This window comes from Eulemur rufifrons, chromosome 28 (assembly GCF_041146395.1).
Source record: "Eulemur rufifrons isolate Redbay chromosome 28, OSU_ERuf_1, whole genome shotgun sequence".
NCBI classification, from domain to species: domain Eukaryota; kingdom Metazoa; phylum Chordata; class Mammalia; order Primates; family Lemuridae; genus Eulemur; species Eulemur rufifrons.
The window spans coordinates 45,282,559-45,296,303 of record NC_091010.1 but is presented as its reverse complement, the minus strand read 5'-3'; the positions used below and the strand labels follow the sequence as shown (position 1 = coordinate 45,296,303).

General features: G+C 51.3%; 1 protein-coding gene across 1 annotated transcript; it reads right to left on the bottom strand.

The window, feature by feature from the left end:
• Window positions 1-1,503: 1,503 nt before the first annotated feature.
• MARVELD1 (MARVEL domain containing 1) lies at window positions 1,504-6,027 on the bottom strand. Its single transcript, XM_069460121.1, has 2 exons — window positions 3,934-6,027; window positions 1,504-2,436 (listed from the first exon to the last, which is right to left on the bottom strand). Exon 1 carries the CDS (start codon window positions 6,016-6,018, stop codon window positions 5,497-5,499), a length of 522 nt encoding a protein of 173 aa, XP_069316222.1. The 5' UTR covers window positions 6,019-6,027; the 3' UTR covers window positions 1,504-2,436; window positions 3,934-5,496.
• Window positions 6,028-13,745: the final 7,718 nt, after the last annotated feature.

Sequence of the window (13,745 nt, the reverse complement as noted above, 5' to 3'; positions counted from 1 at the left end):
TTCTCTCTCCTAATCCTGCTGTTTCCTTTTATCCCTGAAAATGTTAGTTTGCTCATTTTCTTTTTTTACCACTGGCCACCCCCACTCTCCCCTAGAAAAGCACGAAAAGTAGTAGACATAAATGAGAAAACGCCTGGGATTTCTCAGGCTCAGAGGGACTCCTTATGTCCCTGAGGAGCAGTGTCTTATTTCAAAGTGCCACCCCCACCCCACGTTAAGCAGGAAATGCCCTATTAGAGCATTCCTAAACACCTGGTCCCCAAGAAGGAAAACCAAACTCCACCTAAGCTTCAGAGCCTGCCAAAGGACCACAAGGGTTTAAGAGAATCCCTGCCTTCCAGACCCTGCCCTGCCATAGCCAGCTGTGTGACCCTCTCTGGGGCACCGTTTCCTCTGTTGAAAGGGGGGCAGCAGTGCCAACTTCTAAGACTGCTCGAAGACCAAATAGGGTAATGCAGATAGAAGCACATTTTCAATTGCAAAATGCTCCATAACCTAAGGTGGGGCCAAGCAGGGCCTTACCAGCTTTTGCAGAAAGCACAGCCACTTTTTATTTTGTGTGTGAAGTTCATGAATAGACAGGAGAGGGAAAAGGGGAGTAACGGAGGGGCCTCAGCGGCTGGTGGCATTTTCCTCCACCCTGCAAATCCCAAACCAAACCGAGTGTGTGTGTGTGTGTTTACGTGTTGGGGAGGAATCTTTGGAAGAGATTGGGTGTGGTGCACACACATCATTAGATCCCAGCCTGAAGCTGTTCCAGGTGAGTTTTGAGACTTACCAGTAGAATCCTGTTTCCTGGCTGCAGACCTCAGGCCCCGGGCACAGGAAGGAGGAGCCAGGGAGGAAGCCTCTTAACTCTGCCCGCACACCCTTTTTGGGGCATCTCAATCAGCAGGCAGCAGCTGGCTGGGCAAACGGGTCTCTGGGGAATCGGGAAAGCCAAGCGGGGTGTGGTCCAGGAGGCAACACCAGAGCAGGCACAGTGGTCCGCAGGAAAGAAACCCAGCGTCTGGGCTCCAGGAGATCCCAAATCTGCCCCTAATCAGCTGTGCCACATTAGGCAGGTTGCCACTCCACCCTGGACTTCATTTCCCCTTCTGCAAAATGATGGAGTGGGACTGGAACAGACTCTTCCTGGCTCCCCAACAGAGGGCCCATTGAGAGCAGGGACAGGAGCCTTTGGAATTCCCTCCAGCCTCAGGGACAGACACAGGCAGTTTTCTTCCCTCTGGTTTCTGTCCTCGGGCAACCCTTGTCCCCTGCTCCTAACTGCACTGAAAATCTATAAACTCCTTTTTCTTCCCCCCTCCACCGCCCCCCCCCCAAAGGAGAAAGGAAACCAGGGAGGCAGAGAGGAGGCAGGCAGCAGGGGAGGGGGGCAGAGGGGAGGCAGGCAGCAGGGGAGGGGGGCAGAGGGGAGGCAGGCAGGCAGGGAGGACCCGGCACACAGGGTCACCACAGAGGTCCAGGACAAAAGACGCATACACTGAGATCAGACAACCAAACTTTATTTGGAAAAGCATATTAGTAATCACCACTAAACTACTGAATGAGGCACATCAGTCCCCTCTCCCTAACCCCCATCATCTCTCCCTTTTGGCCTTGGCAGAACACTGTCGAAATCCTCTACTGGGTCTGCAAGTGGCCGCAGGCTTTTGGGCTGGGAGCTGCCCAGGTGGCCTTGGGCTGGACTGAGTCCTGGTGTCCAAAGAGGGAGGCCTCTGAGACTGCCTGCAGTATCCAAAAGTGCTAGGCCAGGTCAGATGGCCATTCCTACCGCACAGGACCCAGAAGGGGAGGGCAGGTGTGCCGGCCGTCTTACGAGTCCATCTCACATCTGGCAGACAGAGGGACCGCCAAGCCGCTGGAAGCAAGCGAGAAGGCACATCTAGAAGAGCCAGTGAGCTCTGGAGTGCTACAGGCACGTCTGGATGGATGAGGCACCACGAAAGCCAAGGAGATATCTGCTCCTGAGTAAGGTCACCTGACCACAGACAGCACCAGGGGCTGGGGGGAAGAAGGGGATCCTGAGGGGGCTGGACCTGAGCTGAGGATGCAACTTACATGGTGATCTAGAAAAAGAAAAAAGAACAAAAGCTCAAACTCAAACCCATTGTTTAGGGTACAGGGGTGCACAGCTCAGTTCCAGGTGTCCAGAATCTTATGTCCAAGTCGTAGCACAGGGAGAATCAGGAATTCTCTTCAGTTGAGGCAAAACCAATCTTCACCCATCTTGACTCTTCTACTGGATGGTGTGGAAAGGAAGCTGGGGGTCAGAGGTCACCCCTCTCCCCACCTCCCCCTACTACCAGTGAGGACTGTGAAACCTTCTCCTGGCCCAGGCCTGAATGGTGTGCCCAGCCCAGGGAAGTGGGCCCTGGGAGAAGCTGCTATGGCCAACCCTGGAAATCTCCACAGCCCCAGCAACATGGAAACCTGCAACAGAAGAACAAAAGTCACTGGGCTTCCAAGGCACCCCGACTGTCCCAATAAGCCCACCCCAAGCTCTGGCTAGCGTCAGCGGCTGGGGCTGAGAGAACAGTTATTCTTCCTGGAGCATGACAGCAGGACCCAGCCTCAGACAATGAAGGACCCAGGCGACCCTTGGGGTTCAGTGTTCTGGGATTTCCCAGAGGAGAGAAAAAGCAACAAAAATAACCACAATTTTACTAGGTACAGAATTTCAGTTTTGCAAGATGAAAAAAGTTCTGGAGAAGGATGGTAGTGGTGGTTGCACTACAGTGTGAATATTCGTAACACCACCGGACCGTACACTTAACACATTAACTGCCGTGAGAGTTGTATTTAACTCACTCTAGTTTTGACCCTGGGGCTACATGAAGCATATATAAAATCTTATTTGTTGATGTTCTTATTGTTACAATTAATATTGACAATTTAATTCTAAAAATGTGTTTTAAGTAAATAGAAGTCAATAAACTTTTTTCTATTTATATTTTTGCCTTTAAATCGCATTTGAAGTTTTTATTCTATTTTCATAATAAAACACTGTGGCCCCAAGGAAGAGTTTCTGGTTTTTCTGTGTGGCAGTCAATGTGTTAAAAGTGGTTAAGACCAGTGGGTGCAGTGGCTCAGGCCTGTAGTCCCAGCTCCTTAGGAGGCTGAGGAAGAAGGATGACTTGAGGCCAGGAGTTTGAGACCAGCCTGGGCAAAAAAGGGAGATCCCTTCCCCCACCCCCCAAAAAAGCACAAAAATAAATAACTAACAAACAAAAAACTTAAAAAAATAGTTAAAATAGTACATTTTATGTTATATTTTCCCACAATTTAAAAAAATATTTTAAGTAACCATATTGACAGTAGCCAACACGTACTGACCTCCTACTATATATAGTATAGCCTGGTCCTTTAAAGGCCAAACTGCCAGGCTTCAAATGCTAGCTCCACCACCTCTCACTAGCTAAGGACCTTGGGAAAATTATTTAACCTCTTTGGGGCTCATTATCCTCATGTGGAATATGGGAAGAACATTGAAACCCACCTCAGTAGGGTTATTGAAAGAATAAATAAATACCTGTAAAATACTTTGAGCAGTGCCAGCCACATAGTAGGGCTACACAGGTGCTGATGGTGACATATGTAAAACTTAACATGTGTGCTCACCACCCCCCATCCCAACCACCACCTTCACAGCCTCCACAGGAAAACCTAACACTTCTGCTCCTAAGCTTTAAAAACAAGCTCACAAAAATACATGGCCTCCCCTATTCTAGTTTCTGCTCCGGAGAAGGTTGAGCTTTGCAAGATTTAGCAAAATAGTTGAATTTTCACAACTTCTTTAGACGTTGTGCTAATTGTCACCTCTCCAACTTGTTCTGAACAAAAACTCTTTAACTTTTGGAAAAGGAGGAGGCTCCGTGCCTTTTATTCAAATGTCTATGGCCCCTTCCAGAAACCCAAGAAGGGTCTTACCTTTGAGGCCCAGCCAGCAGTTCACCCCAGTTCCAGAGATTTTTCTTCTCTCCGGTGAGCGGGCCCCACCCTCCCAGCTGTTCACGTTCAAAGCCCACATCTTTTACAGGTGACTTTCCTTTTTTGACTGGGAAACCATCTGGATAACCTTGGCTTCATTTCTTCATCAATGGAAAGGAACGTTTGAGTCCACCAAGTCTCTGGCTGGTTAGGGGCAGCAATCTCCTTCCTCACCGGGGTGGGTCCCTCCCTCTGCTAGAGAAATTCCCTGGGAAAGGGATGGAGCTCCCCAAATCTTCAAACAGAACACAGCCAATGGGTTGGGCCCCTGAGGAATGAGAGCCCCGGGACAGCACAGGACTGCTTGGAGCCCTAAGGTGGGTGGGAAGTACTGGCCCAGGCCCAAAAGCAGTTAATACAGTTAACTAAATTACTTGGGCTTCTGTAACAGCGGCATTCTCAGTCTTTGACATGCTAATGAGCATGGCCAATCTCCAAGAAGGGGAGATAGCACCGTTGACAAACCTAGTTGGCCTTGAATCAGAGGGCTAGCTCCCAAGCCAGCGGCCCGGGCTCACCCGCTCCTCTCCTGCAAACAGCGCTGGACTGCGAGCGCACAGACCCGATTCTAATCTTACTCTGGCTGTTCCCGAGAGCAGGCTCCCGGTCCCCACCTGTAAAAAGACGGGGTGGGGCTCACCCTAACATTCATCGATGGTCGTGGGATTCCTAATGCAAACATATTGGGGGGTGAGGGGAGGGGAGTAGAAGGCTGTGAAGAGACTTGTGTCACTGAGAGGCCAGGAAAGTTAGCGTGTGTTTGGGACTGGCCTGCATAAACTGCAGGGACAAAAGCGGAGTAGGCAGAGGCGAGAGAAAACTCCGAAGGTGTAAAAGGTACAGCCCGCAGGCCCTTCCTACCCGTCCCCACCTCCGCAGATGGGCCCCACCCCAAAACATCAAAGCACCGAGAGATGGGGAGAGGGTGCGCAGGATGCCCGCACAACCCACGCTAAAGCCAAACTCCTCGCTCATCCCGGGACCAGCTGAGGCCTGTCCCCAGCTCCGCCCGCGGCTGGCGCCCGTCTTTTACAGCACCGGAGCCTGGAAGAGGGGCCAGGGAAAGGGGTGCTCTTCCGACCGCGGGGCGGGAGGGAAGGGGGCCGTGGCGCAGCTGTGAGGCTGGTTCCAATTTGGGAGCCTCCCCCGGATCTACGCGGCGCCTGTCCACGTCTCGCTCTCTGCAGGGAAGGGGAAGAGGAACCGCGAGGTTTCGCCTCGGGGCGGCCCATCTGGAGTGTGCGTCCGCCCCTCGGATCGCAGCTCTGCGCTGGTCCCTGGAGACGGCGCGTCCCGCCCGGCGGTTCGGACTCTGGGCTGTAGCGCTGTCATCGGGCGGGACCCGCGTGTCGGCTTCACGGGCGCGGGTGGCAGTGGAGACGCAGGGCAAGGGGAGGGTGCCAGGGCGCACCGGCGCGGGGCAGCAGCAGCAGGAAGGACTGGGGGCGCTGGTCTCCGGAGGGTCCCCCGCCCCAATCGGGGCCGCAGCGGGCGCGGGCGGCCTCACGCCACCTCCTGCTTGCCCTGGCAGCGGCGGCAGCAGCCGTAGAACGCCGAGAGCAGGTAGAGGCCGAGGCAGAGGCCGCCGCAGACGGCGGACGCCAGGAAGGCGTGGTAGGCGCAGGGCAGCGGGTAATCCTTGAGGTTGCAGTAGCTGTGGCGCTGCGTCTGGTCGATCATGATGCCCGTCGCGGCGCCGTAGAGCGCGGCCGCCAGCAGGTCGTGCGCCACGTTGACCACGAGCCAGCGCGAGCCCAGCACGGGCACCAGCTCGTGCTTGCCCAGTAGCGTGAGGAAGTAGAGGCCCAGGGTCAGCAGCCAGAAGAGCACGGACACGAAGAGCGCGAAGTGCACGGGACCCTGGTACTTGCTGGTGGCGATGGTGATCCAGAAGGCGGCGCCAGCCAGCAGCTGCAGCAGCCGCAGCACGCCCAACGGGCCGCGCAGGAAGGGCCGCTGCAGGCGCACCGCGCCCCGGGCCGCACGCGCCTGGGGTGGCGGCTGGCGCGGGGGCGGCGGGAGCATGGCCCCCGGGCGCGGTGGCGGCGGCGGCGGCGCCCCGAGCAGCGGAATGGCGGCGCCTTGCTCGCGGGGCTGCCCGGCCGAGGTGCCCGCTGCGCCCGCCGCGGGATCCTCGCCGCGCTCGCCTCCTGGCCCTTTCTCTTCCTCTCCTCTCCCCACCCTTCCTCCCCTCTCTCCTCCCCCAGCCGTCCTCTCGTTCTCTCGCCCTTTCTCCACCCTCCTGCCCGCCCTTTTCCTTTCCTCTCCACCATCTCCTCCCCCGCTCACTCCTCCCGGCTTCCTGCCATCTCTCTTCCCGTCTCGCTCACTACCCTGGCGCCCCCCTTTCCCTGCCGCGCCAGACTCCCAGCTCGGATTCCTTCATCCTCAGGGCAGGGCGGGGTGCCCTGCACCGATCCGCCTTCCGCCCGTCCGCCCGCGCCAAGTCTGCCACATCTGGGGTCGCCCCGACCCGCCCTGCCTCCACAGCTCCGGTCCAGCCCCGAGGGGAAAGTCAGCCTCTCCAGCGTCCTAACAGCTTCTGGCCGGGCCCCCTTCCTTACCCTTCTCATGGCCTAGCGTCCCCGGGGCCTCCTGGCCCTTCCTTGGCGAGGGAGAGCAGAGCTGGGCTTGAGCTGGCACCCATTCTCACCTGGACATCCGCCATATCTTTCGGGGCCACCTGAGACTCATCCTGCCTAAAGCGGGGCTCAGACTCTGTCTCAGCCGTCCACTTCCCAGTGTCAGTGTGAGAGACCATCACCCACCATCACCCACACGGCACTAAACATTTCATCTCCACCCTCTTATGCAACCCCTCCCGCCATCCCCCCGTTTTGCCTAGATTCTGAATCTGCTACAAACCAGCTCCAAGAGACAGCAAAGCCCACGTGCTTAACTGCTAGGCCAAGCTGCCTGCAATGGAGACTAATGAAGCTTTACATTTTTGTTAGCACTGTGTCAACGCTGGACGTGTGTTCCCATTCAAGCCTCAAAACAACCTCAGAGGCACATACAATTATGCTCCTCATTTTACTCAGGAGGAAAATGAAGCCTAGAAGGGTTCATACTGCTGGTCTCTCTTCGCTCCCCTTCAGATCCAACCTTTGTGGCCCAGCGGCATCTTTCTAAAGCAGACCTGGTTGTTCATTACACCACTGACCACAGGGTAGAGTCTTTCTCGTCCATGTGGCATATTTCACAATCTAGCCCCAGCCAACTTCCAACTTCCTGGTTTTCCACTTCCTTCCCTTTCCCCTGCTCCCACCAGCATGCCAGCCCCACTAATCCTCTTAAATTTCCCAGATTCCTCAGAATGCCCTGCATTCCCAGACCCCACTTGGCAGCCAAACTCCTACTTATCCTTCAGTGCCCAATTTAAATGTTGCCTCCTTTTGTCCAGTCTCCCAGGCTATTTACTTGTTCTTCTAGGCCCCCACTTGGACCACCCCTCTGCAGTAGTTCTAAGTCGGCTACGTCATAACCATTGGTTGTCATGTCTTACCCATCTTTGCCTGTGCCTGACACATAGGAGACCCTCCGTAAATATAAGTGGAATAGATGACTAAGTGGCCACAGGAACAGCAATGGAACGGAGAGGGACCCTCTTAGCCTGCGGACTGTAGATGCATCAGACTCCAGCAAACCCCACGCTGCAGAGCTGGTCCTTCATCTCTTGGTCATGGGGTGAATCCACTGGCCCCCAGCCTGGTTGAGCAGGTTCTTCTTCCAGCGGGCTGGCTTTCCATGGGGGAGAGCAACACTAGGTGGCTTCTTGGGGGCTAATGCCACTCACTGCCCACTCAGTCCACTTACAGATACTTGAGAAAGCTCGGAATGTGTGTTTTTAATGAACAAATGGTGATGTACAACACCCCTGTCGATGCAAGACAGCATGGTGTGGAAGCTCTGGGTGCAGGCGCTGCAGTCAGACTGCCCGGCTATGCATCATTGCATCACTGCTCCCTAGTGCTGGGACCTAGGCAGAGGGGGAAGAGGCTACTTGACCTCTTTGTGCCTCAGTTTCCTCATCTGTAAAATTATTTTACCCAGCAAATAGATATTGAGCACCTATTAAGGGCTGGACACTGTTTTAGGGGCCAGGGATACATCATAAATGTGTCATTTTTATTAATTGAATACTTACTGTCTGCTAGGCACGATGGCAAGCACTTTAAATTCTTCCTTCTACTTGATTCTTACACCAACCCCATGAAATGATTGTTATTAGTTCTCAATCGCTGATGGGGAAACCAGGGCTTAGAGGGTTAAAGAAGTTGACCATGTTCACAGAGCTGGTGGTGACAGCTGAAACACCAGCCCAGGTGGAGCTGACGCCACGTCCACGTTCAAAGTGCTTTTATATAATTCCCCACATTTTATTCTCAACTGCTCTCCCAGGGACCCAGAAAGGTTAAGTGACTTGCCCAAAGAAACACAACTTGTAAGTGTCATTGTTGGGACTCAAACCTAGGTCTTCTGACCCCAGTTTCAGGGCTTTTCCTCGGCATCCTTCCCTTGGCACCCGCTGGAGGGACGTGCTCCATGCCCTCCTGATGCCATCTTAAGTAGGCCTGAGGCTCAGACAGGCAGCTAGGGGCTGAACCTGGGTGCTGGACTGATGACGCGACTTCTGTGAGTGGGGGACCTAAGCGAACAAACACTGAGATGGGGAAGGGAACAGAATCCTTCCCCTCTTCTAAAAAAGGCCTCCGGAGACTGGAGGGTCAGGGCGCCACCTGGTGGGCATAAACTTTCAGCCTCCGGAGTCCCGACTCGCTCCTTACAAGGAAGCGCCCGGCGGCGGCTTTGGGGCGATATTTTTAGCCTCTGGAATCCTGGAATGTTTTCGCATTCCAAGGCACAGTCCAGCAGACTCTCTGGAAAAGCATAAGCATGCGGGAAGATCTTGATTCCGTCCAACTCGACAAACATGGTCTAAGCACCTACTAGATGCAAACAATCTGGGTGTGGAAGGCAGGAATGGAGAGGACCAAGCCCCGCCCTCAAGGTGTGTGCACCCTGCTGGCAGGGGAGGGACGGTTGCAGACAGGAAAGAGAGGTGCAGGTGAGGGTTGTGAGGAAAATACAAAGGGAAGGAGAGCATATGTGTGAGGGGAGGGCTGGGGAATCTTCCAGCACAAGGTATCATTCGAGGCTGGATAGAATTTCGACAAGCAGAGATGGGAGACAGGCGTTGCTGGGAGCAGGAGTCCACCTTGGGGCCTGAGCATCCCTGTATGTTACCTCTGGGTGTGCTGTGAATGCAAGGCCATGACCGCTCTCGCCCAACCACTCCTCAGGGTTGTGTGTGCAGCCAGCAACTTTGAGAGATGAGGGAACATCTTCTCCCAAGGAGCTGGCATGCTTACAATAAAAATGGTGGCGGTGGCAATGGGCGGTGAGTTCCCCAAGTTCAGTGCCTCTCAGCTGTGTCACAAACCTGCTGCATGTGTACCGTCCACGCGGGTCCTTCTGTGTTGCTTCCATGAGAGTGGAGGACAAGGGAGCAGACATAACTAGGATGGATGCTCACGCTGCCTTATCTCTAAGGAATCTCGTGTCCTCTACCAGAATCCGTGAACAATACCAGGCCAGCTTATTAGCTTGTAAGTGGGGTAAAATCCCAGCCCCAACAGGTCTAGACAGAGGGAATGTGAGATCAAAGGCAGGACCTAGGCTGTTCAGAGAACGAGAATAGTGCTACTTGGTTGGTCCTCCAAGCCCCAGTGCGATGACTTTCAGTATGGCCAGAAAGAAAGGCCAGCTGTCAAGTCAACCTCAGGGGGCAGGACTTTCCAGCTGAAGTCTTGACATTGTGGAGCAGAATCAAGCTACTCCCACTGTGCTATGTGTGAATTCCTGTGTATTAATCATGTTTTTTATTTTCTGTATTTTATGATGCTTTGACAGCTTGAGGCCTTGCAAACCAGGGGAGAGACTGCCCTGGTTAGTTAGGAATTCGTTAACTAATTCCTAGAGATAGCAAACAACTGTCCCTAGAAGCATGCCTTTGACATGCAAACCAACCAATCCTGAGTCCATATGCCGAACCATCTGACTCTTACACTCCAGAAGGCAATATTCCTTTGCCCCAATCATCCGAGGTCCAGGTATTGGATGATTAGAGACAGTCCCTATGCCCCAGAGCCCACCAGAATTATTCAAACTAGCCAGTCCTGAACCTGCCTAGCCCATTGCTAGCAAGCCTAGCCTGCTTACTCTGCCGCACCCATTTCTTCCTCCAAAAAACACAATAAAGTCTTGTATCCATACTTTTCCTTTCTTCTGCTGTCTGGCCGACCTGGTGCTTCCACATGTGGCCCTACATGGCGTAGTGTGCCCCCTCCTCTTGGGAACTGTAAGTAAGAAACTATATTTTCAATAGCAGTCATCTCCTGAGCTATTGGCCTCACCATTCCTGGATAAAACCAAAATCCTGAGTATATTTAAAACATCCTATCCCACAGAATCCATGAGCATAATAAAATGGTTGTTTTATGCCACCAAGTTTTGGGATGGTTTGTGATGCAGTAGTTGTAACTGGAACACATCACTTACCAGCTATGTGGTATCCTGCAAGTTTCTTAACCTCAGCTCTTTCATCAGTGTAATAAGATTAACAGCAATGGCACTACCTCATTGGGCCGTTGGAAGGATTAAATGAGATATAAAGTGCTTAGAGCTCAATATGTGTTGTTCTATTATAAATATTGCCTTTTAAAAGAGCTTTGACACCCAGGTCACTGATTCCCAATGCATCTCTGGATTGCAAGATGAAACCAGCCCTCATTTGAGGTTCTTTTATTCTCCACTGTATCAGTCAGAGTCCAATCAGGAGACAGAAACCACACAGTAATTTGGACAGGAAAAGTTTAATGTAAAGAAATATTTACTGTAGCAGGGTTGGAGTACTGAGGAGTTGGTTAATAAGAGAAAGAGAATGCTAAAGAATAAGGAATACAAGATGGAAGGAGCAGCCACTACCTCCTGGGGCAGAGACAGACACCCAAGGAAGAGCTCCCTTCTCCTCCCTCCCAGCAGGGCTGAGCTCTAGACCTCCCTGGAGAGGATGTGGCTGTGGCTCACTGAGGTGCTGCACTGGTGGAACTTGCTGGAAATCTGACATTTGGGGTGCTGGGGGAAGTTGTACTGTACCTCAAATTGTGTTACAAAGCCACCAAGGGAGTGCCAAGGGAAGTGGCTAGCCACCACGTGTTGCTGACTGCCACGCACTGACAGGGACCCAGGCACTGATGCAGCTGCCCACACTGCAGAAGCCCACAGTGCTGGAGGCTGGAGAAGCCGTGGGTGCTCCAGGAGCCAGGCCCTGGAGGAACCACACCAGAACCAAGGACAGAAACCCCTGCCTCCTACAGCGTCCTGCCGGCTCCCTCTACTGACAAAGCTGAGCACTGTCAGCTGGAAAAGAAAAAATACAGGCTACTCTCCACTGTCATAGAGCGCAGGGAAGGGTGGATTTGTTACTGAGAGACGATAAACTGATAACGGGCACAGTCAATCCCTTAGAGACTCGGCTTCCGTATACACTCTTCTGTATGCATTTGAACTTCCATACCACAATGAAACAACTCCATATTTCCACCTAAAAAAGCGCAGCTATCTTTCTCACAAGTGGAGAAGTTCTCACCCTCTCTCCAGAATAAGGAAATACATAGTCCCAACAGTCATTATATCACTGTCTATCTTAAATACTTCCCAAACTATGTCATAGTCTCTGTTGTTCTGTTACCTAAAGATTAAATTGTAACATTAGCTTCCAGCAACTTACGTATGAAATAAAAATGGGGAGAAAGAGAGAGAAAAAGGTTAGTGCTGTTGTTATTGAAACTGCAAGGGGGTTTCAGTCTAGGTTATTCACCGCACAAAGATCCAATTACTGAGACAACGAAGATTGCCAAGGAAGAAAGGAGTTTTTTATTATGAAAGAAGTCAGGAAAATGGGGAATCGGGTTTCAAATCCGTCTCTCTGATTAACAGAGATCATGGGCTTTTTAAAGAGGGGCCACAGGCATTGGTGCAGGTCGTGGTGTAACTAACAAGTGGCCACTTGTGCATTAGGGGCAGGTTGTGGCGGATGGTGAGTCCTGGCATCAGAAGTCTGCCCAGGGGCCTTCAGAATTGCTACTCCTTTGTCTTCCAGAAATTCCATCATTTCTGGGAAACAACTCAGGTCATCAAGCCCTACTGGCCTGAAAATCTAAAACATGAGAGGGAGAAGATTATAAAAAACGTACAAGGGTCATCGAAATTTGTTATAGAGCCAGTTACACTGTGTTCTGAATGTTTGTGTCACCTCCCCCCATTCTTATGTTGAAATCTTAACCCCCAAGGTGATGGTATTAGGAGGTGGAGCCTTTGGGGAGGTAATTAGGTCATGAGGGCAGAACCCTCAGGAATGGGATAAATGCCCTTATAAAAGAGGCCACAATGGCCGGGTGCAGTGGCTCACACCTGTAATCCCAGCATTTTAGGAGGCTGAGGCAGGAGGATCGCTTGAGCCCAGGAGTTCGAGGTTGCAGTGAGCTATGCTGTACTCCAGCCTAGGTGACAGAGAAGACCTTGTCTCAAAAAACAAAACAAAACTAAACTAACCATACTTTTACTACACAACAATCCAGCAATTGTGCTCCTTGGTATTTACCCAAACGAGTTGAAAACATATCCACATCAAAAACTGCACAATAATGATTATAGCAGCTTTAGAAATAATTGCAAAAATTTAGAAGCAACCCAAGATATCCTTCAGTAGGTGAATGGATAAACTGTAGTAAACTCATACAATGGAATATTATTTAGTGCTAAAAAGAAATAAGCTATCAAGCAATGACAAGACATGGAGAAACCTTAAATGCATATTACTAAGTAAAAGTAGCCAATCTGAAAAGTCTACTTACTACATGATTTCAACTATATGAAATTCTGGAAAAAGCAAAACTATGGAGACAGTAAAAATATTAGTGGTTGCCAGGGTTTGAGGAAAGAGGGGTATGAATAGCAGAGGATTTTAGGATAGTGAGACTATTGTGTATAATGCTACAATGGTGGATATATGCCATTAAACATTTGTTGAAACCCATAGACCACAGGATATCAAGAGTGAACTCTAATGTATACTATGGATTTGGGTGATTACGATGTCTCAATGTAGGTTCATTGACTGTAACAAATGTACCACTCTGGTGGGATGTTGATAGTGGGGAGGGTGTGGGGGGCATGGAGTATATGGGAACTCTCTGTTCAATTTTGTTGTGAATTTAAAACTACTCTAAAAATAGTTTATTCAAAAAAACAACTGATGCATGGGAATAAATACAATCCTGGTTGAATTTTACTCACAAAACTGCTGCAGCCATCTTGGGTCCATGAGGAGAGATATGCCAATGTGCTGAGGATGGCAGAGCAGAACAATGCATGGCACCAATGCCCTGCTGAATAAACTATTCCAGAAACCCCCTGCCTCTGGACTTCTTGATATGTGAGAAAATAAGCTTCTCCTTGTTCAAGCCAGTTTGGTTGGTGTGATACCTTCTGATCCACTTCCAACCATTTTCCACTCTGCTCTTGCCCTGGAGGCTGACCTGTTTCAACTACACCAGGGGGTACCCTTCCTCTGTGGCTTTCATCTGGGTTTGGCCAAGAAAACACACCCACAAGAGATGGGAGGGAGGAACATGAGTTAGAAAATGTTTCCTGCCAGAATCTTTTTTTTTTTTTTTTGAAACAGTCTC

Bases quoted from the DNA above. Each gene is read 5' to 3' on its own strand.
- MARVELD1 (XM_069460121.1), bottom strand. From the start codon at position 6,018: ATGCTCCCGCCGCCCCCGCGCCAGCCGCCACCCCAGGCGCGTGCGGCC.